The sequence below is a fragment of the Aplidium turbinatum genome, chromosome 12, assembly GCF_918807975.1.
Source record: "Aplidium turbinatum chromosome 12, kaAplTurb1.1, whole genome shotgun sequence".
Classification (NCBI taxonomy): Eukaryota; Metazoa; Chordata; class Ascidiacea; order Aplousobranchia; family Polyclinidae; genus Aplidium; species Aplidium turbinatum.
Window position 1 is genome coordinate 24,416,998 of NC_137483.1, and position 27,792 is coordinate 24,444,789.

Here is a 27,792-nt window from a genome sequence, read left to right on the forward strand (position 1 = left end):
GTCACCAAGTTAGAAACCATCGTAGTTTAGTGAGTGCTTCATTTGACAAAGTGGATTATCGCAATGCCCTGTTAACATAGCTGCACAATCATCACAAACTTTGTTTTACTGTTCAACAAAATAGTGATTCTTGATCTTCATTGTTTGAACGTGTTCATAAGCGACACGCGCGCGGTTGCACGAATGAGGTTGGCATTCCGCTCAGGAAGCTAAAGGCGATTGCGTCACTCTGGGATATAGTGACGTAACATTTGGTCAAAACTGTCTCAAGAATAGCAAAGAAAGACCCCCAAGACGTGGTGGTCTTAAATGTGTGATCAGGTATCGAGCAACCGTTGTGTGTTCATCATCCAAGCCAGGCGAGGATGGTGCAGTTATGATGATCCCACCACTCACCCATATTTGAGCGTTACAATCCGACTCCAGCGAGTGCACGATTTAGTCGCGCCTCGGCATTCCAGATTGATGAAAGCCGAGGTTGGCAATGAAACTTTTGGAATTTTTCTTCTCTTTCATGTTCCATTAACGGTGGACGTAATAGCCACGCAGATAGATTGATGTTCAGAATCGTCCACTAAAATGGATGTCCCGATTGGCTGGGTTGCTCGCTCAGACGCTTGTAGAGGACATGGGATCGGGATATAAAGTGAGACTTACTCGTAAAGAAGTTTACAAGCTTGAATGCCTGCTAGGACAGCGAGCTTGTCTGTAGTTTTCCATACACAAACCTCGTTTACAGCTCGATCAGTTCAATGGCAGTGCACTGCGGCTCCAGACAGAAGCAAGATGCACTGTGCATTGAGCAAGCCATCAGCTCCAACTTTTCAGGTAGAGCTAACTAGTATTCTCAGCAGAACAGAACAATATTTTGAATGATTTTAGAATGACAACTGCTTCAACTCTTGACAGGAAAGCCACTAAACAAATAAAGACCTGTAGAGGAACTTACGGCATTCCTTGATAGCGCAGGTGGATCGTGTCGTCACTGCGGTATCCACGTAGCACCACGGACCACCTGGTGAGCTGGGGGAGTAACAAGGGAGTGAGTAGAAATTACAAAGAAATTCTACAAAAGCACTGCAGAGTAAGGTAGCAAACCTACCACATTGACCCGTTAAAGTGGCAGTCAACAAGGAGTTGTGCCACCACAGAGATATAGCTTGCCGCATGTTGGCTGCTTTCTGGTATAACAAGCTCCACGAGTTTTGATTATACGTGCTGCAATATTTCTGCGTTAGATAAACGATTTTTCCAACCAATAAGAAAGATTTGTTAACATGATGATGATTAGTTTATTTTTAAAATTTATTTTTATTTATTATTAAAAACTGCATGAACCAGGAAGCGTCGCCACCAGAGGCAATGGGCTCACCTGTCGGGGTTCCTGCAGTAGTTACGTAATCGTTCGGTGTCGGCAACATGGTGGGTCCAAGCTACACATCTTCCAAGGGGAGTCAACGTTCCCGTGCCGAGGTAATCCAATCCTATACCCCGGAAGCACTCGGGTTCTGCAAATAATCAAATTACTACTTTGATGTAGATTCACTAAATGTTTGGTGAGTAAAAATCTTGAGTTGAAAAAGACTTTAAATTTGAACCACAGGGAAACCACTTGTACAATTCGGTGGCTCAGATCTTCTTGCAGGAAGCATGAAGGCTAAAAGCGATCCTACGAAGAACACCTCACCTGCCTGGCAAATATACGACAGCCGTTCCTTTCCATCCACTAACTCCCACGTTCCTCTGTTGTTCGTGGCGACCTTCATTGCCGGACACTCCGGGATCAGGCATTCCTCTTCAAACAAACGACCCTAAACACAAACGCGTTGAATGGAGGTCGAGGTAGTGAGTCAATGCCGTTTGTGACACGACAATAAATGAAACAACTTCTGGCGTCAACTGCTCCGGAAGTGATGTCATTCTGGGATGGTGATATTGATTGCTGTTTAATGAAGACCATTAGCAACATATTCAGCGAGGTATGGCATGTGAGTGGGGATGAGGCTATACGTTATAGGGTAAAAACTTGGTGCCAGCTAGAAACAAACAAAAACCTCGATGGACTGACCACCGACTATTCATTGGAGCAATGCTTGGAGTCAGCAACAGAACGTCTAAGCAGGCTATATCGCCCTGATAAAGTATTATCGAAGAAGTTATGTGTGAAGTCACCTGCTGTTCTATGAAGCACCACGGCTTCTTTCCGGGTTCTCCTGGGTTCCTGCAATGGTTCTCAACCAGTTCTGGGTATCTTTTCAAGGAGCTTTGCATGACAGTGTTCCTCCACAGTGCGCACCTACGCATGAGTATAGCTTTGCTGCCGGCCATAAACGACGAAAGGTGTCACAATAAACCACAGCGTGCTTCACAAGCATACAAGCAAAAATCTCAACTGTCCTGACGTGTTTTAAAATAATAAATGAAACTTGGCGGCAACACACGCGGCTTGTCTTCGGACTAAAGCAAGCTAACCACATGAACCGCAAGCAAAACGCCACATCTGATAGTTGCGAAACGTCTGTTGGAAAATCTTATACACTGTTATTGCGGAAGTAACTTACATCTTCCCACTTTTGGTGGTGGATACTTTCCCACGATAGAAGTTAACGGTGGCGTTCCTGACAAGGCACTCCGCTTGTGTTTTCACGCTGGCTGGAAGTAAGAACCTAAAACAATGCGCGATGAGCTAATGGGACGAAATAGAGCCAACAGCATTACGTTCAGTTGATTTTATACGTTTGCGTTGAAAGTTTTGAGACAAGGTAAAGCTTACGCTTACTTTCGTTTATGTTGGGATGTTGCACAGCACCAGAAACGCTGGGAAGTTATACGAACTCAGCATTGAATTTATCAAAGACCGCATCGACCATGACACGTATGACGACGACGTTGATGCCACGTTTGCAGGTATTCAAGCAACTTTCCTTCTAAAATTATTTGCTTCTGCGAGCAGTTCATATTTGACGATAAGTTTTTAACTATGTCTGCTTGCCAATGTACTTCATCATAGAAGTTGTTGATCGTACAATATGTGATACAACTGATGCTTCTGTAAAAACGACTAGCAGTGGTTACTTGTTGATGGCGATCCAGTTGTCCCTGAGGCTTTCCCTGATCACTATCCGACCAGTTCCCCCATGGATCGACATCATGTACCGGGCGTCCATTGCGATGTGCAAGCTGGTAAAGGAAAAAACGATGATTCAACGTCCGATTATACAAAACTGCCAACACAATCGTGCACAACACAAAGATGCAATCAGGGCCAAGTTAAGAAATGAAAGTAACCGAGCTAAGCGCTGCAAGGTCATCTGGCGAACGGAATAGATGCGATGCCTCACCACCTTAAACGTCATAATGCGACTGACTTCTTCAGGGAGCTAGGTCAGGTAATCCTGTCTAGCATGGCAAAACACAGGACCATGTTACTGTAAACAAACCAAACTTGCAAAATAAACTTCAACTTCTGAACAAAAATTATCGCGCTCAAATTTTAAAACTAGAAAAAAGAGTGTAACTATCATCAATCAGCAAGAAATTTAAATAACGGCAGAGCGGGGAGAGAGTGAACCGTATGAGTCATAAAAAATCAAACTGTGTACGCAACACTGCGCAGTTTTTAATTAGCATGAAACCAATTTAAGTATATCAGACAAACACTTTTATGAAATAGTAGGAAAAGAGATGCCATCATTACGTTTCATTACATGTAGTTTTGATTGATAAATCAACTTTCAGAAAACATTCGTTTTTGATAATCAATTTCAACTTGTAGAATTGCATGTAATGAATCATAATGATAACATCTCTTTTCCTACCATTTATTTCCCAATTTTCTACCCACCCATTTTTCTGCTCAAAATAGCGAGAGTATCTGGTTGTTACATAACTTACGTGCTGGCAAAAGAAATGCCTCATAATAACGTTTCACTACAGTACGGGTGCAGAGCAATTTGTTGTGTTTATCAGGGGAGTTAGACCAGACAAACATTCGCGAGCAATATCTCACTTTGCATTCCATTCACAAAAGTGATAGGCTATAGAAATGTTTCGTTAATGTCGTTCAAGTGTTGTAGAAGCACATTTGGACCGGTCGAAGCTGTGCTCAGGTACAACAGATGAGTGTCCTTCCATGTTGGGAAAAAATCAAGGTGAAAAAGACAATCTTACCCCTGTGATGTGGCAATTCTAAAAGTTGAAAGTGAATATCAAAAACGAAGGTTTTCTGAAAGTTGGTTTGTCAATCAAAAGCTTCATGTGATGAATCGTAATGATGGCATGTCTTTTCCTACTAATTATAAACAAACTATTGTAAGTTCTTGTCTGATGTATTTCAATTGGTTTCGTGCTGATTGATAACTGTGCAGTGTTGCGTACACAATTTGATTCTTCATGACTCATATGGTTCACTTTCTCCCCGCTCTGCCGTTATTTAAATTTCTTGCTGATTGATGGTGGATCAACGGAAAGAGGTCCATCCTCATTCCTCAGTACCTGCAGTGAACAGGAGTGCGGTGTGCGAAGATGACTACTGTGCACAAACAAACCAATGTACCGGTACATCAAACAACAAAAAACTTTTCATCGCAACTTACAATGTTAGAACTTTGTCAGAAGAGGTTCATCTTACCAGCCTAATGGAAGAAATAAAAACTGTGGCATGTGATTGGTCTTTGTGAAATCAGAAGAAAAGGAGAAAAACTAATGAATATCAAGGATGGCCATCTGCTCTACCACAAAGGAAGAGAAAACGTTAAGCAGAGTGGCGTAGGATTTCTTATCCACAAAAATCTGGTCAATAATGTAAAAGAATTTCATGGCGAGTCGGACAGGGTAGCCAGTGTAACTATAAAAATTTCGAAACGATATGATTGATAATAGTTACACTCTTTTTTCTAGTTTCAAAATTTGAGCGCGAAAATTTTTGTTCAGAAGTTGAATTTTGTTTTGCAGGTTTGGTTGGTTTACAGCAACATGGTCCTGTGTTTCGCCATGCTAGACAGGTAGTCAGTACCTGATCTAGCTCCCTGAAGAAGTCAGTCGGGTCTAATTGACGAAACGTCGGGGTAAAAGCAGATTGTCACTTTATACATCTTGCGATAGTTCAGCTTAGTTTGCACCAGAAGAACGTATATCATGTTATTTAGCACCCAACACTTCACAACAAATTATCAATAACGCCAGGACCAGCGGGAGCTTTTACGTTCTTTGCTACAAGCAGCGAGATCAATTCAGGGGCTGCTCGACAACTGCCCAAACATCATCCCCGCCACTGCTCAAGGGTGGTAAAAAGCAGAGCCTCCCGACCCTTGGAGTGGCGAGAAAGAAAAAGGTTCGCACGAAGAAGCAACAAGATCCACCTGTAAAAAGGAACAGTGTTTGATGAGTCGAGAAGCTTCGTTCTTCGAAGAACCAAACTCCAATGTTGCTTGTTATCGTTGATGTCACAATTGACTGAGAAGACAGGAACACCGGGACCGACTGCGTGAAAAATTTATGTGACGTCACGCGTGACGAAACCATACGTAAGGCCTCTACAAGGCTTCACTTACTATGAGAAGTATGCTTTAAGTGTAAAAATTGTGTGGAATTTAAGATGGTGGCCTTTGGAGCGAACTACCACGGAGTATATACATATTGCAAATGCAGAAGTTTTAACCCGTGTACAATAAGATACCGAACTAACGAACTGAAAAACTCAAACACAACCCATCTCCAAGAACATATCATCAGGAAAAAAGAATACGAAGGTCTGAAACTAGGGGTAGATAAAGATAGTATCAAATTTTGAACAAAATAAATTAATTAACCAATGAGAAGACTTTAGAACAGTGCACGACGCTGAAAAAATGTACGCGCTTAGAATCTGGTTCGTCGAAGGCCGCATCTGTTATGATGCATACTATGAGGACCACTGAGCGGGATTGGCAGCAACATACTTGATCTGACGGCGAGGCACCTCCGTGTGGCGTAGTGCATCAGCATGGTGGCGCTCTCGGTAAAGCGCCAAATCTCATCATCTGTGTTGGCACTCTCAAGTGTCTGGCACTTTCGCGAGAACACATTGCCGGTGTTGTCTGTCTGCATTAGGTCTCGTTAATATCTTAGGCAGCGATGTAACACGGCAAACTAAAGTTATTTGAGTGATAAGTTAACATTATTCCAATCAAACGATTAAAAAGTTCACACATACAGGATGATGAGCAGCACGATGGGACCAACAACGCGAACGAAAATGAGGAGCCGGTAACGTGGTACACCAATTGGGTGGTGGGTAGGATGAGGGGTCGTAACGTGGCACACCATTGGGTAGTGGGAAAGATGAGGGGCTGTAACGTGGCATACCGTTGGGAGGTGGGTAAGATGAAAGGTCCGCAACATGGCACACTGTTAGGTAGGATAAAGGGACCATATCGAAGCATTCCATTGGGTAGTGGGTAGGATGAAGAGCCAGTAACGTGACACACCGTTAGGTGGTGGGTAGGATGAGAGGCGAGTAACGTGACACACTTTGAGAGGGGGTAGGATGAGGGCCCGTAACATAGGATACCGTTGAGCAATGGGTAGGATGAGAAATCATAATGTGTCACACGGTAGGGTGGTGGGTAGGGGATGAGAGGCCGTAACTTGGCACACCGTTGATAAGATGAGCAGACCGTGACGAGGCAAACGACAGGGCAGCGAGTAGGATAAGAGGCCCGTAACGTCTCACACTGTTGGCCTGTGGGTAGGATCAGGGGCCGTAACGTGGCACACCGTGTAGCAGTGGGTAGGATGAGGGGTCCGTAACAAAGTACATCGTTGGGCGGTGACAGTGTACGCAACGAAGATCAACCTTCATAACCGGGAACTCTTACAAAGTGCGACTGTGCTGGTATAGAGCACTTTCTAACAGAGGTAGGAACCCCTTGAAAGTAAGGGAGAGCAACGCAACTTATCGAGTAAACGTTGTTTTTGTATGAAACTATAACAAGTCACAACCAGGAACAGCTAGTGAGAAGGTGCGACACCCACCGGTGGGGTTTGCCAAGGACTGATGTACATAAAAGTGTATACTAGCGATATATCTTCATCTATAATAATACTTTAATAATATTTTTTTTGATAATGCTGTACACTGTACATTAGGGTGTTTCATTTTTTCACCATTTTTGAAATTCAAAATGCCTGGGGTCCCATCTGGTGGTATTTGGGGAAAAAAGTTTACACCCCAATTTTTTTTCCAATTATGACGTCATATTGAGGTGGTCCATGAGGTTTGAAATTTTTGGGCCTCAAAATCTCGACATTTGGCCGTATCTCCGGAACCACTCATCATAGATCGGCAAAATTAGTATCAAAATGCGCAGAAGGGTCGGTTTCCTATACCTGATGTAGAGAATATCAAGGTTTATCTGCTTCAAAAAAAAAGTTATTTCAAAAAATCTGATTTTCGATCTATTTTCTCCTGATGAACAGAGATCAGGTGATCAAGATAAAAAGTTTTTCTGTATTTTTCCACTCTTGGAAGCTGTTATTGCGTAATAATAGTTGGTTATAAGGTTTCAGTACTAGACTTGTCTAGTCTTGCTATCTGGTTAAGCAAAGCCCCATCTTGCATTGCTCCGGGACCCTTCTTGGCGCCGTCCACAAAAGAAATGACATGGGAAAGATATATTTCGTTTATGTGGAACATGTATTTAATGGTATGAATATCATGACCAACTTCATCATTAAAATAATTGACCAGTCGAGTATTGACTCCGGACTTTTTTCTTGTATTGAGAGCAGTCGTATCAGCCATGACTGAATAGTGAATATACTTGGGATAGGTGAACTTTGCAAGCCTCCTGCATGATGGTGTCAAAAATCAGTGCTGCAGTGACTGACACACTTTTGGGAAAATATTTAACAGCAAGCACACTTTCGTGCTTCATGCCATTATCATCAACAAGTTGACCCAAGAAAACGTATCGATCTATTTTATCGACAACGCGCCCATCATAACATGACTGTATGGTAGAAGCTGAGTTGAGAAGGTACTCACTTTCCATGAGAGATTTTTCTTTTGTTTTTTGTCGTTGGCGGTATACTGTCGAAGGTGATGCAGCTATTTGATCTTTTCCAAGAACCGACCTCATAAGATCTGACTGCTGGCGTACCGAAGTCATCCTACGATCAGCAAGTAAACAACTTCTATCATTTATTGAAAAAGAATGTAAGCTACTTTCTTGTACAATTTTCTCCCAACAGCTGGTTTCAGAGGCTCATATTCCCTATCATCTTTCCAATTTATATCCCCATCAGAGTAACTTTCGCTACTGTGTAGACATCTAACTGCTTCACTTCTTTTTCTCTGTTTCGAACATAGTAGTGCCGATGCTTTGGCAGATTGTATGCCAGAAGTGCTGGGTTGTTCAACTTCACTGCTCGTTTCCCACCTCCTTTTATGATTCCCTTTTATGATTTTATGATTCCCATTCCAAAGCCTTTTCTACATGGTTGACATCTATGCCACCGATAAACATTTTTCGATCTTTTCACTGATCTTTCAAGAAAGCGATTTCTTTCTCCTGGACTCGGTTTTCGAGTTCACAGCTGCAAGAGAGTTTCTTTTGAAAAACAACCGGATTTTCGGTGATCGAACACTTCACTTACGGTACATGCACAATTGCACATATATCGAACAAGTTCTGCAACCATTCTTGATTAACCTCATTACCTCTGCGTTTCATTTCTTTCTTTCTTGCTGCATTGTAGGCTACTTCTCTATCACGTCTTTTAACTTGGCTTCAATTCTCTGTTTGCTAAGCACTGGAAGACCAGCTTTTTTCCATATGCCAACTACATCTTTCAGCAGTTCATCTCTCAAATCTTTGAAATGGGGTATTTTCTTCAAAAACTTGGGATTAGTTTCGGCTACCGTACTTTCTTCTTCAAGTAAAAATAGTGATGACTAGGCTATATCTGAATCAAGGGGAAGCACATTTTTCTCCGATTCCTTGAAGTTTTACATCGACTTACTGATACTTGGCCTTAATGCCATAATGACACTTAATCAAAATCTAAAGCAGGTGAGCAGCATATCTCTTCCTCAACGGTCACATTATAATATCCTCGACGAAGGATAGCCATCATCATTATAATAGTAATATCTTCAATTATTACCCTTTCGTCTCTTGCAAAACGAACAAGGACTATTATTACGCAATAGCAGGTTCTAAGAGTGGAAAAATACAGAAAAACTGATTATCTTGATCACCTGAAATCTGTTCATCAGGAGAAAATAGATCGAAAATCAGATTTTTTTAAATAACTTTTTTTTTGAAGCAGATAGACCTTAATATTCTCTACATCAGGTATAGGAAACCGACCCTTCTGCGCATTTTGATACTAATTTTGTCGATTTATGTTGAGTGGTTCCGGAGATAGGGCCAAATTTCGAGATTTTGAGGCCCAAAAATTTCAAACCTCGTGGACCACCTCAATATGACGTCATAATTGAAAAAAAATTGGGGTGTAAATTTTTTTCCCCAAATACCACCAGATGGGACCCCAGGCATTTTGAATTTCAAAAATGGTGAAAAAATGAAACACCCTACTGTACATGTTCTGCGATATTTATTTATATCTAAAAACAATGAAAATATAGATATTTATCTGTATCTACTATCTATATATCGCAAAACATGTACACTGTACAGTACAGTATTATAAAAGAAAGTATTATTCCTACTAGACGAAGCTTCGATTGGGAGTTGGATTGTAGCGGGACGAATAGCAAGGCGTGAGTTACCAATAAGGAAGAGATTGACATATAGCGAAGTAAGACTGCAAAGTAAGTAAGACAAGTACCTGCAAACAGTGGCCATTGTATCCGTTCCTGAGACCAAACTTGCTGCCACTGGCAACGTTCCCTCGTGGTGCTGTCAAACAACATACAGACAATCCATAGGTAAAAGAACGTTGAGCTTCCTAGATCAGACCAACAACCTCTAACAAGAAACTGGTGGAGGATGGAAAGACATCTCCTCACAGCTTGGGCTTCCGTACAAACTTGCAATGGACAAGTGACGGCTTGTCGCCATCAAAGACGTAAATATGTCTACGGCGGCTTCCATGGAACGTCTAAATTTTTATTAGGTAGTTTATATCAACTTGTTAAATGATCTTAAGTTGTCCCGTTGGACCAATGGATCATGCCATTGTTGCGTGGTCGTATGTCGCCATCATCAACACATCGCACAAGCACGTACCTGCGCACGTCGACAGGATCACTTACTTTGGATATCACAGACTTTCTTTTCTTTCGTTTTCCAAACCCTCCATCTGCTCGTCGTCTCTGACAGCGGGGAAAGCTGTGCGTAGAACTAGTAGTGAGTATTGAAAAGCTCAATTATAACAGGACAGGTGGAGTAAACATTGTTGTATCGTGCTTCAATGCACATACGCTGGGGCGGCTAGGCTACTTGATTATTATCCAAACTCTGCTTGATTACCTTCAGCACGCACGCATTGCTTGCATTGCTTGACGATGGAAATCGACAAGGTGGTATAGAGCTTAAATGAGGATTGTTGAGACGCTGTCACGTTTTGTACAAAGCAACGTTGCAAGAAGGTGTGCTTAACATGATAATGTGACTAAATGCGTTGCAGCAAATGTGAAGTGCAAGACCTCACCACAGCCTTGTCATTCTTTGCGGTCAAGTAGAGGTTCCTCTGCTGCTGCGAAGAGATGCGAAAGTCGTCATGGCAACGCCACTTGGAGTCCCTGGCCAGGGTTGAGCAGGGGAGGAGCATCACTTCAGCGTCAACTTCATAGCTCAGCGCGGACAAGCACAACGCTGGAAGAAGCACAGTTTAGTTGCTTGTGATAACTCGCTGTGCAAGTGAAATCAAAGAAAAATAACAAAAGTTGAATCTTTCAGAATGAGAATGACTTCGTAGACTCCCAGAAAAGCAAAAGGGTTTGGTTCACATTTAAACCAAGTCAGACCGTAATAAAAATGAAAGCATGTACCAAGCTGGTAAGCCTTACAATGTTTCTGTCTATGCAACATCGCCAGTTTAAGACGCAAAATCGATTTAGAGCTTGTTCGTGGTGAACCTTTCACATTGATCTGACCTGATGGTCCAGGTGTCAGCTCTTCCGTGGTTATTTAATATGATACTTGGTTTAACTGGATTGGTTTGGAAAAAGTTTAACATAACAGGTGCCTGATTTTCGCCAAGCAAGTGAGTTAGCAAATATATAACAAACGACTTACAAGTGTGGAGGTTGTAAAAAAGTTCCTTTGTAGACAAGTACCGGCTCCACCGGAGCCCGGATGCATACCGGCACTCGAGCAGCACGAGGGGTACGCGGAATTTCAACTCAGAGGTAGCTTTCAACTCACTGTCCGGTCCTGAGACGTCCACCCCAAGGCACTTTTTCTCCTGGTCGTTGTAGAGAAGAAACGAATCATCTGCACGAACCAGATTCTCAATGAAACTATCCATGCAGCACAGAGGCAACCTCTGCACGACCGCTTAACATGTCATGTCACACTGCAACCTTTTGACAACATAAAGCATATGTTATGAGGTCACAGTCATGGAAAGAATTTTAAAGATGATGTGTAACGACAAGCTTTGGTTTGTTCAAAGCCAGATATTTTCGAGTCGCAAACTTGCACTGAACTGAAAGATCTGACAATGGTCACTGCAAAGACAAAAATGATCTGACAAAGATCTGACAACCATCAACCCTCGTCCACGATGGTGATATGGTCACTCACCAAAGTCCACGATGGTGAAATCACTCACCAACGTCCACGATGGTGGCATGGTCACTCACCAACGTCCACGATGGTGGTATGGTCACTCACCGGCCGAAAGATCCCGCAGAGTCGCTAGGTCCACCAAGTGTCCGGAAGATCGTGACGCCGTCCACGAACTATATTCCGAGGCCGCCACAACAGCCCGCCGGGAGGTCGTCGATACGTCCAACTGCAAGTCCTGGACAACATCGAAAGCTTGTCGTCGACAACATGATGACATGAAAGCAAGGCCACATGCTTCGCTTCAACCACACGATTATTGACCCGACTGGATAGTTAGCTTGGTAGTGTAGTGGTGGGAACGATCCTTCGAAGTGCAACCATCACAAGCAAGAGGATGCCGCGGAGTACACACAAAGATCGGTCGCTTCACTTAAGTCTTTACCTCGGCATACCGCTTGTAGGTGACGAAAACAATAAAAATCAAAATAATGGCGTCGATTCTGCAATCACGAAGTAATATAACAAGCCAACCACATATGCCATCTGGGATGTCTTGCCAAAAAATATCGTTGTTTCTAATAACAACTTCAATAACGAGTAAGACAACCAAATAAGTTGCTATCTTGTGTGTAACCATGGATACCGCATTGCTGCCATCTACTGAATACCTACAGCATGAAAGTCCGAGTAGGAAAGCGTCAGTCGCTTTCCATCCGATCTCCAGCGCTGTGTCACCTTCTTCGCGTCGCACGTTTGTATGGTTATCTCCGCATCAGGTTCGCTGGATGACGCTTCCAGGCATTTCTACAAGAAAATGGGCCATGAGATCCCTTGAGGGTACCGCGTATGCCTCTATGGGGTGTTCACTTAAGCTATAACTTTAAAGAGATGAACACACGCTAATATACAATGAGGCATTGTTATAAAGTGCTAGGTATGTTTTCTCAAGACACTTGCCACTCCCAACCATAATGAGGCGACATGAAGCATAGAGGCGCAGTTTTGGCAGAAACAACATCTCTGATACTTTGACACGGGCCACATAACAAACGACACAAACACCCACCATCTGCTTGATACTGACGATCCTTGTGCGGGAAGTGTCCCATGCAAACTTGAAAGCAGCATCAGCATTCTCCCAGGAAGGCAAACTGCTGCAACCTGTGAAATGCTCAAGTATTAATACAGTAATTCCGATACTTTTCCTATTCGCGTACTATTTAGAAGTTTCATAGAGTGTTCGCGTACCACCCGCACTACAACCAGAAAATCCAGATTTTAATATTACACTAAATATAATTACAGTAAGCTGTTGAGCTGTCGGATCAGTGGAAGACCAATGAATAGGGTGCACTACTAACTGCTACTATCAGTAGCAACATTGAAAACTGAAAAGTTTTGGCTTTTCTGTTACACAACCTAGGTCAAGGTTCTCGAACTGTGCGTCGCTGCGCCCTTCGTGCGTAGTTTCAATTTTTCAAGTGGTCGCACAATGATTCCGCTTCGTACCTAAACTCAATTGCATAATAAAGCGCTTACAGATATTGTTATCCCCTGACATGTGCATGAAAACTCATCATTGCAAAACTGTGGTTTAACAATCCAATAGCGCAACTCTAATATTCATTTCGTCGCGAGACAAATAAAGGCTGGAGACACAAATCAATAAATATGACTGAAATTCCTATCGCTGAGTGCGTTGCAAGTCCAACAAAAAATTTCAAAAACGGTTAAGAACTAGTGACCTGGATATTGCGTCATAAACGCTTGAATCTCCTACGAATAAAATTAATTATGACACAATAATGCACATGGAGTAATCTGAAAGTTTGCCTAAATTGTATTAGTTTATTTTAACTACTGTCAACCGTGGACGTCCAGGTGTCACCTTAAGGGAGTTTCTCGCGTACCATCTGAAAGACCTTCGCGTACCACCAGTGGCACGTCAACTACTGTTTGAGGACCACTGTATTAATGGAATGAGAACTCTCACTTCTGCCACTCAGCCACAATTTATGTGAAATTAAAGTAAGCAATGGCAGCGTTAGTAGAATCTTTTACCAAACGAATACCCACCAAACAATACAAATTGATCAAACATTGCTCACTGCGCAGTATGAAAAAATCATGCCAATGTAGCACAATAATTGTATTGCGCCTGTAAAATTTGTCAATAATATCTTTGTTACATCGACAACTGAACCACGCAGGTGGTGGAAGTGGAAAGTTCGTGGTCAAGTTGTAGCTGGAAGTGGAAAGTTCGTGGTCAAGTTGTGGTTGGAAGTGGAAAGTTCGTGGCCAAGTTGTGGCCGGAAGTGGAAAGTTCGTGGTCAAGTTGTGGCTGGAACTAGAAAGTTCGTGGTCAAGTTGTAGCTGGAAGTGGAAAGTTCATGGTCAAGTTGTAAGTGGAAGTAGAACGTTCGTGGCGAAGTTGTAGTTGGAAGTGGAAAGTTCGTGGTCAAGTTGTAGCTGGAACTGGAAAGTTCGTGGTCAAGTTGTGGCTGAAAGTGGAAAGTTCGTGGCCAAGTTGTAGGAGGAAGTGGACAGTTCGTGGTCAAGTTGTAGTTGGAAGTGGAAAGTTTGTGGTCAAGTTGTGGTTGGAAGTGGAAAGTTCGTCCTCAAGTTGTAGCTGAAAGTGGAAAGTTCATAGTCAAGTTGTAAGTGGAAGTAGAAAGTTCGTGGCCAAGTTGCAGTTGGAAGTGGAATGTTCGTGGTCAAGTTGAAGCTGGAACTGGAAAGTTCGTGGTCAAGTTGTGGTTGGAAGTGGAAAGTTCGTGGCCAAGTTGTAGTTGGAAATGGAAAGTTCGTGGTCAAGTTGTAGTTGGAAGTGGAAAGTTCGTGGTCAAGTTGTGGCTGGAAGTGGAAAGTTTGTGGTCAAGTTGTAGCTGGAAGTGGAAAGTTCATGGTCAAGTTGTGGTTGGAAGTGGAAAGTTCGTGGTCAAGTTGTAGCTGGAAGTGGAAAGTTTGTGGTCAAGTTGTGGCTGGAAGTGGAAAGTTCGTGGTCAAGTTGTAGCTGGAACTGGAAAGTTCGTGGTCAAGTTGTAGCTGGAAATGGAAAGTTTGTGGCCAAGTTGTGGCCGGAAGTGGAAAGTGGAAAGTTCGTGGTCAAGTTGTGGCTGGAAGTGGAAAGTTCGTGGTCAAGTTGTGGCTGGAAGTGGAAAGTTCGTGGTCAAGTTGTGTTTGGAAGTGGAAAGTTCGTGGTCAAGTTGTGGCTGGAAGTAGAAAGTTCGTGGTCGAGTTGTAGCTGGAATTAGAAAGTTTGTGGCCAAGTTGTGGCTGGAAGTGAAAGTTCGTGGTCAAGTTGTGGCTGGAAGCGGAAAGTTCATGGTGAAGTTGTGGCTGGAAGTGGAAAGTTCGTGGTCAAGTTGTGGTTGGAAGTGGAAAGTTCGTGGTCAAGTTGTAGCTGGAAATGGAAAGTTCATGGTCAAGTTGTGGTTGGATGAGGAAAGTTCGTGGTCAAGTTGTGGCTGGAACTGGAAAGTTCGTGGTCAAGTTGTGGCTGGATGTGGAAAGTTCGTGGTCAAGTTGTGGTTGGAAGTGGAAAGTTCATGGTCAAGTTGTGGCTGGAAGTGAAAAGTTCGTGGTCAAGTTGTGGCTGGAAGTGGAAAGTTCATGGTCAAGTTGTGGCTGGAAGTGAAAAGTTCGTGGTCAAGTTGTGGTTGGAAGTGGAAAGTTCGTGGTCAAGTTGTAGCTGGAAATGGAAAGTTCGTGGTCAAGTTGTGGTTGGAAGTGGAAAGTTCATGGTGAAGTTGTGGCTGGAAGTGGAAAGTTCGTGGTCAAATTGTGGTTGGAAGTGGAAAGTTCGTGGTCAAGTTGTAGCTGGAAATAGAAAGTTCATGGTCAAGTTGTGGTTGGAAGTGGAAAGTTCGTGGTCAAGTTGTGGCTGGAAGTGGAAAGTTCGTGGTCAAGTTGTGGCTGGAAGTGGAAAGTTCATGGTCAAGTTGTGGCTGGAAGTGAAAAGTTCGTGGTCAAGTTGTGGCTGGAAGTGGAAAGTTCATGGTCAAGTTGTGGCTGGAAGTGAAAAGTTCGTGGTCAAGTTGTGGTTGGAAGTGGAAAGTTCGTGGTCAAGTTGTAGCTGGAAATGGAAAGTTTATGGTCAAGTTGTGGTTGGAAGGGGAAAGTTCGTGGTCAAGTTGTGGCTGGAAGTGGAAAGTTTATGGTCAAGTTGTGGCTGGAAGTGGAAAGTTCGTGGTCAAGCTGTGGCTGCGGTCGCAATGAAAACTTTCAACGACTACTAGTGGCGTTAGAGCAAGATATAACGTGCAGGAATTAATGAAAACGGTTTTGGCACAAGTAAGTCTGAGGTCATTAATATTAAATAAGCTGGTACCTCGGAACTGCGTTGTGGTCTGGGCGGTGCTCATGAGTTGGTAAAGCATCCCTTCACTCCGGGAGGTGTACCCGCACTCGTGTCCCAGGTAAAATGCTGAGTCAGCAGACATCTGAAGCAATAGGCTTTGATAGAAGAGAACAAACTTTGTGACGTAATACATCAAACCAGCGATGAATCAGCACATTCAGCGACTGATCCGGTGACAAGGTGTTGCTCTTCTCCTAGCACATTCTTTAAATCCTAGACTTCATATAAAATGGTCCACAAGGAAGGAAATAGAACGATAGATTCGTGGTCAGTCCAACAAGCCGTCTATAACATGACGGGTCAGATCAGTGCTCTTCAACCGGGTATACTGTATACCAGATCACTACTGGGGTATACAACTGAGAAAAGGTATACAGATTAGTACCGTACTGGGCTTCCAATAATTTTTTTTTTTAGTATACATAAAAAATTCATATAGTAGGCTATGCAGTAGCGGATCCAAGGGGAGCACTTGATCACGTGCATCCCCCAAATGAAAAATAACAATAATTATTATCCGTTTTTTGCTAACATTTCTCGCTCGCTCAATCATATTTCATTAACTTAACCAGCTGTATGACGCACTTCTGCTTTCAGCAGTGAATTATAAAGAAAGTTTTTGGTATGCCCCTCAATAACTGAAAAAATAATGCACTACTTTGAAGTGGGTACATTGTTCTCTCAACTGGTTAACCGATAAACTAACATATCCCAGTGTTAATGTAGGTACAAAATAAACTGTGTCTAGTATGTACTACTAGGCTTAGCCTATAGGGTAAATCGGGAACTCCTCGAAGATTCAAAATTTCAATGGAAGACTGTAACCTACAACACTATACAAGACCAGTCAATAAAAACTAAAAGTAATAGAAATCTTTCTGTCATAACTCCAACTTCCGTGCAAATCTATTAATTAGATGAATTTCTTTAAATGCTAAAAGAACGCATTAATAAAAAAAAATTACTGTGCCGAAAAATACGCAAAAAATCCCCCAAAAGATAAATTTATCAAGGTTGCCCCCTAGTCCTCCGGTCAATCGGCTTGCTTTTTTAGGTTTTCCAGTTTTCACATCGTCTATCTTCTCTTGAAACTCTGGTGTACAAGGGAAGATCTAAAATCCGATGTCCAAATAATTCAAAATGTATTTTTGATACTGCCAATTGGAAATAATGCTAACTCCGTGTCGTTTCGCCTTTGTTTGATTAGTTGCAGTGCCCACACAAATTAGTTCAATAATTTTTCATAACATAAAAAGCCACCTAATGCAATGTTGTTTTTTTTTACGAAGCGCAATTGAAATTTTCTATTTGTAAGGTATACAAAGTTCTTGAAAAATTATGAAAGGCATACCACGAGAAAAAGGTTGAAGAGCACTGGGTTAGATCATTGATCGAGCACAACAAAGCTTCTATGGCTCTTTCATGATTTCACCTCACAAGAATGTTTAAACAAGTGACACCAGAACGTAAACTATTCATGCACCAACGTGAAGAAAATGGATGACGTAGGTTACGTACGATGGGGTCGGAGCTCGTGATGACTTCTGTGCACTGTGGGATGTCACAATGGTCCTTCTCGACATCCCCGCTGATGCTATAACACCAGGGACCTTTCGGATCAAAGTTAGGATTCCTAAAATCAGTGACTTGTAAATACTAACAAGAAATATTTCTAACTTCTGAAAGGATCAAAAGTACAAAAATTATTTTGTGAAATTACAAGTATAAAGAACAAGAAACAAGATCCCCAGAACCAAGCTTGTACATTTATGAAATCATTCTTGCTTAGTTAAACTACTCATAGCGGAAGAGGTGCAGATGTACCTGCACATGGTGTGGTCGGTGTCGCCTACAGGAACATACTCAACCTCATGAGGAAGATTATTTACATTCCACGCCTGACAAGCTAGCCCGGATGACGTGGTGGAAGTCTGCACAAGATCAACAAAATATCATTTTAACCATCACCCAGTTAGTGCTTGTATTCATAATGGTCAACATTCAAAGTAAACGTGCTTGCGGTCACATCTTGGGAGTGACTGCAATGCAAGCACTGAAAATCCTCGAGTAGCGAACAACCGTCTGACAAATTTGTCTGGGAATGTTGCGTCATCATTGTTATAAGCAGGGTTACCATACCGTCCTTATTTCTAAGATTTGTCCTTATTTTAAAGGACAATATCTTAGAAAAATCAATTGTTCTTATTTCTAAGAAATGTCCTTGTTTTTGTCTTGAATCCTTATTTTGAATTTTTTTCAACAATTACAAATCTTCTATCTTTTTTGGGAATATATCAATGAGTGGTATCAATTTGAGGAGCATCCAACATTCCAACAAACATCAACTGGACCCTGCTAAGAGATCAAACAATTGAGTATGAGACAATTAAGGGGTTAGCGAAACAAACTGATCCGCCAATGGCAATGAAGCATGAGTTCTTCGATGTCTTGGCTATCATAGCTTTGCTCAAGAAGATTCCAGGTGTTGTGTTCCGCAAGGATGAACCTGAAGACAAGTGGATGAAGATCTTTACTGGATACGAATGTTTTCCGTTGCTCTACAAGCTGGTTAGCGTCATCGTCTCCCTTCCGGTCAGTAATGCGTTTGTGGAGCAGGTGTTCTCTCGTTTCGCTCAGTGGACCAAGAAAAGAAACAGACTTAGTGAAATCTCTGCTACAAGTAAAGGTAAGCCTAAACTTGAGCTGTCATGAGATGCAGGAGGTATTTTCAACAAACAAGGAATTGCTGGAACAGATTGTTTCTGGCAAAAACTATGGCATGTGATATATCATAAACCGTATAAGTACAAAGATTTGCTCAAAAGCGTCCATGTCGATGGCAACCCTGGTTATAAGTCAGATACCTGGCCACTGTAGCCGTACCCCGGACCGACCATGCAATCCACCTTCCAGGGCTGGAAATCTCCTACAGGGGTACCGTCCATGTCATAGCGCAAGTGGTGGCCTTGGACTGGGGGTTGGAACAAATCCTCCTCGATCCCTGCGGATATTCCATTGTTCTATTATGATGTCACAATGAGGCAACAGACCACAGCTCAGACGTTACAAAGTTTGCAAGCATGTTTCATCTACATAGTGATGTGCAAACAGACACACTAGAATAACCATTATGCTCGAATACATGACCAGATATGACACATGCTGATGTCATTTTAAACAAATTGATTGACTGAATCTTTACTCTCGGACTGAGAAAGCCTCTTGAAAAGTTTCATGTTTTAATTTCACTACGCTTGTAAAAGCATTGAACCACTGACGGTGGTCCAGTTATTGAGACAGAGTGAGGTTTCTCATTGTTATATGTGGATTATTTTATCCATTAGGTGGCGCTGAATGGAGAGCTGTCCTTTATGCGTTACTCAAGCTCATACCTCGAGAGTCGAAGCAGCGCCGCTTGATCTTGTCATATCTTCGTTCATAAAGTTGGAAACTTAATGAACTGAGATATCGGGGTAGATGTCATACGATGACTGAACTGTCATAACATGGTATGACCACACAAAGTGAGTGGTGTTATGCCCAGCGTGTTGTTTCAAACAGAATAACAAACTTTGTAGCTAAACAAATGATTTCATACTCAACAAAAGGATGATGAAAAGCACAACATACAATACGTTTATGCAAAGGTGGGAAGTAGTGCGCTACTTCTCTAGCGCCGCTACTTTTTTGGTAGAAGTAGCGGTAGCGCCGCTTCATTTTTGTTGCAGTAGCGGCGCTACTTTTTTTAATGTAGCAGTAGCTGAGAGGCGCTACATTACTTTCAGTTGCACTCCCGCTAGTGGCTACTTTCCAATTTAGAGTGAAAAGACTCGTTTTGGAGATTCTCTATGGAAATAATACGTGAAAAAATCAAAGCAGAAATCATTCGACTGTTGCGAGTGACACAAACACCAGTCACGATTCTGAGGATGAATTTTTGTGTCTTGGTGCCATCGCATGAAACGTCGGTACGGAAAGAAAAGTCAACTGTAGAGGCCTTTTTCAGACAGAAGCAAGTCGTTGAGCTTTCCCACTGCCGATTTACAAGCAACAATAAATTTCACCTAGAATTTGTTTTCTATAAAGACGTTGAAATTGCAGTGTAAACAAATGATATCATTCGTTTAAAGTGCTTCCTGTCAATTTAAGTTAAGACAAAAGTAGCAGAAGAAGTAGCGGTTACTAGCGCGCTACTTTAGCCCGAGTAGCAGTAACGGTTAGCGCGGTACTATTAAAACAGAGGATACCTACCTCTACGACCTACGTGTATGCGGTGCATTGTGGTCGACAGGAATCACCTCTGTTGGGATGATCGGGGTAACTTCCAGATGAGGATGAACTAACAACTACTGACCTATGTAGACTCTTTCAGTGGTTGTTGCACTGTTCACCAGTTGACGCAGCAATGTCTGACCGCTCCCTTCCTTCATTGTGGCTAGGAAGCCTCCTCTGCGCCGGCAACTCTCCTTGGCTCTGTCATACGTCAGCGGGGGATTGGTTATAATTTGAAAGCATGCAGGATCAAGCTGAGCTTTTGTTTGGTACCGGAACGAGTTGTTGAGCTGTCTCCATGGTGGGGTGACACAGTAAGAGTTCGGGGTTCCAATGCCTTTTGCTAAAGTGCAACAAGATGGAATGAAATTTAATATTGAAGCAACCAACGGATGTGAGAATGAACCTTTGCACCCCCTTTTTTGTTCACGCACTACTGAGCTATAGAAGCCCTACCAATTGAAGCAAACGACTACGTAAAGTGTTAGTGCGGCAGCAATGCCAAACTATGCGTGGTCAAACACCGGATTGGTTCAATCCATGGCTTCCTGCTACGAGATGACCCATAACTCGGCAATGATGAGGGAGCTTACGTTTACAGGCAATCTTGGAGTTACATGGTCCGGTTTCTCGAGTCTTTCCTGTACAAGGAGGCACTCCTTCCAACCCGTTGATGCAATGACGTACATGTGACCGCAAACCTCCCAGACAGGTGCTTGAACATTGAGTCCATGGCCCCCAGTCACTCCAGTAAACTGCAGAGAGTAGAGAGATTAGCACTAGCGCATACAAGGCTGACATACACTGTCGGATCGATTTGATCCAGTTCACGGCCACCACGGGAGACCTGAATGAAGAGAAAGCTTTCAAAAGTTAATTAGTTGTTATTCAATAAAAAAATCATATTGACAATAGAGAAGTTATTTCGGTTTCAGGTATTGTTGACCATCAAAGCAATAAATATTCCTCGCCACATGGTAGGAGTCTGGGAAAAAGTAGAAGCGATAAAATGCAAACGTTAAATCGTGTTTGAGACCAAAATATTTTACTAAGTACAAGGATTAGACTGTTACACCTTGTCTAAATTAACTTGTCACACACTTTGGATTTATAATCAATTGATCAATTACGATCAATCAATGGTCAAAAAGAAAACACCTGTCTAGTCTAAACTGTTGTAAGCAGACCTCTCTGGTATAATCAAAGTCAGATATTTGTCCGAACACTGGCAAAACTGCACACCATTGTCATCAACCATCGAACTTGTAGTTTTGGACATTTAGGCTACTAAAAGCACGTAGTCAAGTCAAGTCAATTTATTTTGTTTTAACAGCGCCATATATTAACAAATAATCAGAGTAAAATGTAATTGTCAAAACAATGCATTGTACAACTGTTGGTTAGATTATGGCGCAATCAGGATGGTAGCGAAAGACCATAAGCAGTCATCTAGTCAGCCACCACCTCATCACAGTAAATCTAACTACACATTCATACACACTAGTGTGCAGAGGCAGGCACACTACTTCATTGAATAAAAAGGGTTCGCCACTAAGATTGAAAAACAACTACTGTTGGTTTAAATCTGCATTCTCAGACTGAGTAAGCCGAGGATGAAGATTCAAACCAACGAGCAACGACCAAGAATTGACCAACCACCAATAATTAGTGATTGTGTGCTATAATAGGCTACAGCACTTGCGAAAGTTTTCCTGAAATAACGAGGAAAAACGTGGATACCACCACCGAATTGCAACAATTTTTATGTGAAGCATACAAAAACAGGGCAATTTGATACTAATAACTGTAGAGAACAAATATTAATAAGTACGATATGATGATATAGGCCTACTGTAAAGGTAAGTTATCCTTTGTATTGAGCACTTAAGGTACGCATGTATATTCATGTAACAGTTGGTTTCTGAGATTTTTTTTAAAGCAGTGGAACGGTAAATCTTTTACATCGTGTGAAATTTCACTCCACACTTGCACACACAAGAAATGGAGTGTTTTTTTGCCAAAGTTTGTTTCAAACCTGGGAAGAAAAAATCTGGTTTTAGCCTTATGTCTTGTATCATGTTGATGTATGTCGTCTAATTTAACAAAGTAGCCAGAGAAACATGCTGGCAAAAATTATTTTCGTACTTGAACATGAACTGTGCATATGCCAGCTTTGCAAGGTCACTCACTTTTAATACCTGAAATTTGCTGTACATGTATGTCGTCGAAGTTTTCCTGTCACCAAACAAACACGCTCTAATAAATTTGTTCTGAATCACTTCCACATTGTGTACTAACGTTTTGTTGGCCCTACCCCAATTAATTATCGAATATTGAAGATTTGATTTAAATAATGAAAAGTAAATTAATCGTAATGTGGATAATGGGACATAGTATCTGGTTTTGTAAGCAATGCCACATACTTTACTCAATATTGTGCAAAGGTCAGAGATATGGGCGTTCCAGTTCAATCTGTGGTCCATCGTTACTCCAAGATATTTTACTTGATCAGTTTTGTTAATGCTTTGGCCGTTTAAGGTGAGAGAGAACGATTTTGCAACAGGAAGATTTCTACAAATGATCATAAAATTAGTTTTAGTGTAATTAATCGATAATTTATTGGTTCTCATCCATACATCAATCTTTTTTATTTCTTCATTGGCTTGTTGTTCTAGGCAAGTCAAATTATGGTGTGTCATGTTTAGGCTGGTGTCATCCGCAAAAAGAGTGGTCATGAAAGAGGACGCAGTAGGTAGATCGTTCACATATAATAAAAATAACAAAGAACCAAGGACTGACCCTTGGGGGATGCCGCATTTGACCGTCGAAAAGTTTGATGATAATGAGTTAAGTTTGGTGTATTGTTGTCTGTTGGTTAAATAAGACTTCATCAAGTTCCATATTTTTCCACGTAAACCATAAAGCTAAAACTTGATCGAATATTGTAGTGCAAATCTATCCATGCATCTGGAAGAAGCATTAATGCAATGCTCAAAATGATGTTGATCACATTGTAAACTTTTTTTTCAGGTTGTAAGTTGCATAGGCTAGTGAGAACAAAAGATAGTACGAATCTGTAAATAATTTATCGGTTCTTACGAAATGTTGCAGTAAAAATTACAATCAATTTTTTTAAGATGTACAACAACTAGGCTACAGTAAATGATGATGGCTATCCCTCGTCTTCAAGAATGATGGCCTTTGCAATAAAATTAAAAAGCTAACGGTGAGTTTTTAAATGGTTAATGAGTCCAATCTTGGCTTTAAAAGTTCGGTTACATTTGGTACATTTAAGATCCTTTGGGAGAGTTGGTTGTGGGTGTGATTGTCGTTCTTTTCTTTGCATTCTTTTTTCTTTTAACCTTTGAGATGTGCTCTTCTCAAACGTGGCGACACCTTTACGAGTGGCAGATCTCCAAAGCAGCCTATCCTCTGCGGTTTCCTCCCAGTTTGTATAATTAATGCTACACATTTTAAGATTACTCTTCAGTGAGTCTTAAACCGCTTCTTTTGTCCACCTACCGAACGCTTACCTTTACTCCTTTAGCCAATTCTGAGTAAAACATTTGCTTAGGGAAATGCTGATCTGGCATTCGCACTACATGCCCGCACCATCTGAGTGGATTTTGAATAATGCAGCACTCAATGCTTGTTGTTTTAGGCTCTTCTAACATGCTCAAATTAGTTCTTTTCTCATCCCAGCTGATATTCAGAATTTTGTGCAGGCAGCGTTGTTGAAATCTTTCAAGAGTTGAAATGTGGTTTCGGTAGGTGGTCCAGGTTTCGGAGGCATATAGTAAGCTACAGTAAAAACAAGCAACACAAAATAAAATACAACACCGGTAGTAGGCAACACGTGGTTTCCAATGAACGAAAAATATGGGACAGGAAAAAACGGCACAATGACATTTCCTTGTTGAATTGGGAGTTCAAGGAGATACTATTCACATAATTTACACTAGGCATCTCCAAAGTGAATACTGTGACCGCCAGCGAACATGAACTGCGTCATTGCCTTGTGCCCCGCAATGTTGTCTTCACAGAACCTCTTCAAGCGTCGCTGTTGTTCAACATAGATGATGGTAAATACAAGCCTGGGTTTGCACTTCTGCCCTTCAGATGATGCGATGGCTTGTATGATGGCCTGCTCGAAGTCCACAATAACAATCGATGGGCCCAAGGTGCGGTCCATTAAGTTGTGCAGGTTTTGGTGGAACTACTTGCTGCTTGATCCTTTTGCTTTGTTTGATGAAAATCACAAAAAAATGAGGTGTCATCTTAAACTCGAAGTTCAGCAATGATATGCCATTGCGTCATTTTTTTCTCTTACATTGGTGCTATTTTTTCCTAAAATTGTGATTACTATTACGTAATGGGAAAGATGAACTGGTTTAGCTTCGGTGACAAACACAAGCAAGTCATTTAGCGGCAGAGGCTGCAACGTTATTATATAGCAATAAGTACGTGGAAAATGTTGTGGACACAAGAGTTTAGCTTTAGGATCAAACACGTCAATCTACTTACCTTGGAAGTGACCGCAGATTGTCTCTGGGGGTTCCTTGGGACCCCTCTGCCACAACTTGTTCAAGTTGGTGTCGTTTACCTCGAGGATTACCGGCCACCCGCTGTTTGAAGGTCCCAAGCTGAAGTAGCGGTTGACGAAACCCTGGAATACGTCACTCAACCAAATCAATTAAAGGAAAACACTTTCATTTGGAAACACTTAGCGTTATCTATCCATTAAGCTGACCATGACTGAAAAAATACAAGAATACCTCATAGGCGTCTCTAAGCTTGACGAAGAGAGAGCTAGGCCCGTCACACACAAACTTTTGGTTGGTCTGCGCCGTGTTGCAGGGCATTGAGGTTAACTGAAAAGCAACTTTTACAGACTAACGGAAGTCAAAACTACTGTAGATTATTAAACAACCATCAATGTACATAAAGACTATCACCTCAACAAAATTACTACCGAAAGGGGGTCTTGTTGATGTAGATAATAAATATACTAACTTCAAAACAAAAAGCAATAATTACTGACCATTGGTAAAATTTTCAAGTTACTTTCAAAGCTACCAATAGGGCTACCAGGCTAGGAGTGAGTGCAGTTACCTTAGGATAGGTTGACGATGTCGGATTCTGCGCCTCGAGACATCTTCCTGTGTACAGGTTCATCAAATGGAACGACCCCCACCAGTGCCATAGAAAGCGTGGCCTGAGCGAATAAACCAAGAATATTAATACCGACCCAAAGATCAACGATGAGGTTGAGGGAAGGAGAGTGGATGTTGTTGCTCTCATCAAATTTGACCAACATGGTTTGAAAGCAACCTGCAGCAGCGGCATGAAAGAACGTGCCACAAATGCACCCCAGAAAGTACTAGGCTCAGTTGGGAATAGTAAAATCTCATAAGACGTTGCAATCAACTTACCTGACAGGGTTTAATTTGCTGGGGCACCTCCGATAGGCGCGTACCCCGTTAATGGGGCCTGCCGGGTCGTCTGTTATCACTTCCATGCATACTTGGTAGCGCTCATTTCGAATTTCAAAAGCTAAAATTAAACAGTTTATCACAACAGAAAATATGGTGCAGTTTTACGAAATCTAGCGGGAAAGTTAATTATGACTGCGCTGCATCAATTTTACATCGTTTTATCTTAAAAATGGCGAAAAAAAAATCGTGTAAATATTACAGTTCGACGTCGCTTGCTGGTTTTACTTGAAAGTAAAATCATTGGAATGTCAAGTATAGCTCCTTGTGCCAAAGATGTTAGCTGGCTTGTTCGAATGATGGAAAAGTGGCGCTTTGCAGATCTATTTTGCAATGCGATAGCCTATATGGAATTTCATAGCAATACACCAGTCCAATATATAACATAAAAACCATACTGCTACTCGAATACGGTAAGACTGCAGCATGTCGCTGCTTTCTACTGTCCCATCGTTCAACATTATTCGGCTGGCATTGATAACCAGAACAAAGGGGGCTTGTCAATAACCTACCATACACACTGGCTGAGCTTGAACGGATGCAACCATGTTGATGGCACATTGGCGCACTCACCATTGTCGCTGTTAGTGCTAACAAAGCAGTTAGATGGTTGCTCGTCCGAACCATCAGCGCAGTCTTCGAACCCATCACAAACGAGCTCAAGCCTCAGACAGGTTCGCGGAGGGGACGTTTGGCATAAAAAGTGAGTGGAATTGCAAGTCACTGAAAAATCGCATCAATTGTTACATTAAATATAATCAAGTAAAGCTAACAACTATACTTATCTAACTTTCATTGTATATACCATGCATTGTGCAGCCATACGGAGCGATGAGTCATCCGCCATGAGCGAATAATTTCGCAGAACACGTTCAAATTTTTGTTTGTCGTATCCAGGCTTACACCCGGTGGTTGAAGATTTAGATTAAGTGGACGGGAAGGCAAGGAAGCCAATCTTCGTGTCCACCTTCAGGCATGCCTTTAAGTGTCCTGCCAAAGACACAACCGCATGCTCGTGAGCGGTGTCGAACCGGCGCCCTTTCGATTGCCGTTCCAGTGTTCTCACCACTCGGCTATGCAGCCGACAAATGAATTTTCAAATAAATTTATGATTTAGCTTCGGTATCACGTCGGATTAAATACCGACCCAAAGTTAAGTGAAAAACGTATTCTCATACCAATATGTCAAATGTAGATGTTTAAGCGTCTTGCGCGATTTCATGACATAAATGTTATGACAACAAAAAATCAGAAACACGAAAAACCTGACACACAGTTTACAGTTATGTGAAACTCCGAGAATCGCAAATGTGTGGATTGCAATATTACAAACGTAAGCTCAATAATCAATGTCGCCTGTTTGCAAAACAAAATCTGTAATGTGGACTGTAAGCATAGAAGTTGTTCACCCAAGAGCTTCAGCAATTTACATACTAAATTCACAACACAAGCTCATTAGGCCTACACTGTGCAGCAAATTCTCAACTTTAAAAAAATTTAAAACTATTAACATTGCACTTTGTAAATTCAGGGGTTGCACTTTGTAAATTCGGGGGCGCTGATTCCGAAAATGGGTTTGTTTTTTTCCGATCATGTCAGGATTTAAAAAAAAAATGTTTTCAATTTTTCCAATATTATGCTAAAAAATCAATAGCTATGTAGCTCCCGCGAGCTTTGCACGCGTTCGCTTTCACGTTTTTTGACGTCACTCATTCTTACTTCGCTTCCAAATCCTGGAATTTGTATAATTCTGCGGACTCATAGTTCATTTTCGCGGCGTCCTCGCCTTCCTTCTTAATCTTTAGGAAAAGTCCGCGCGGTAAGCACTTTAACACAGGACAGTTTTCCGTGCGAAAGCTACCTACCATTGCGCCGCGGCGCATTGGTTAAGAAAGGTAGGACAATTTTCGTTATAAACTCAATTGTT

The 27,792-nt window shown here is 41.8% G+C and overlaps 1 protein-coding gene across 1 annotated transcript in view; it reads right to left on the bottom strand.

Moving 5' to 3' along the window:
- The window catches only part of LOC145780708 (uncharacterized), a 105,426-nt gene that overhangs the window by 70,257 nt on the left and 7,377 nt on the right, over positions 1-27,792 (bottom strand). The window contains exons 4-29 of the mRNA XM_082592328.1: positions 26,439-26,588; positions 25,806-25,926; positions 25,486-25,588; positions 25,149-25,244; positions 24,898-25,039; positions 20,967-21,128; positions 20,456-20,716; positions 18,966-19,102; positions 17,926-18,032; positions 17,620-17,734; positions 16,072-16,183; positions 12,808-12,902; positions 12,414-12,545; positions 11,847-11,976; positions 11,247-11,444; positions 10,660-10,823; positions 10,262-10,337; positions 9,835-9,905; positions 5,940-6,081; positions 5,361-5,481; positions 3,076-3,180; positions 2,562-2,666; positions 2,173-2,296; positions 1,688-1,811; positions 1,373-1,508; positions 950-1,023 (exon numbers count right to left, since the gene is read on the bottom strand). Coding sequence (XP_082448454.1) covers positions 950-1,023; positions 1,373-1,508; positions 1,688-1,811; positions 2,173-2,296; positions 2,562-2,666; positions 3,076-3,180; positions 5,361-5,481; positions 5,940-6,081; positions 9,835-9,905; positions 10,262-10,337; positions 10,660-10,823; positions 11,247-11,444; positions 11,847-11,976; positions 12,414-12,545; positions 12,808-12,902; positions 16,072-16,183; positions 17,620-17,734; positions 17,926-18,032; positions 18,966-19,102; positions 20,456-20,716; positions 20,967-21,128; positions 24,898-25,039; positions 25,149-25,244; positions 25,486-25,588; positions 25,806-25,926; positions 26,439-26,588 — 3,303 coding nt within the window. The remainder of the gene's footprint in view (positions 1-949; positions 1,024-1,372; positions 1,509-1,687; positions 1,812-2,172; positions 2,297-2,561; positions 2,667-3,075; positions 3,181-5,360; positions 5,482-5,939; positions 6,082-9,834; positions 9,906-10,261; positions 10,338-10,659; positions 10,824-11,246; positions 11,445-11,846; positions 11,977-12,413; positions 12,546-12,807; positions 12,903-16,071; positions 16,184-17,619; positions 17,735-17,925; positions 18,033-18,965; positions 19,103-20,455; positions 20,717-20,966; positions 21,129-24,897; positions 25,040-25,148; positions 25,245-25,485; positions 25,589-25,805; positions 25,927-26,438; positions 26,589-27,792) is intronic.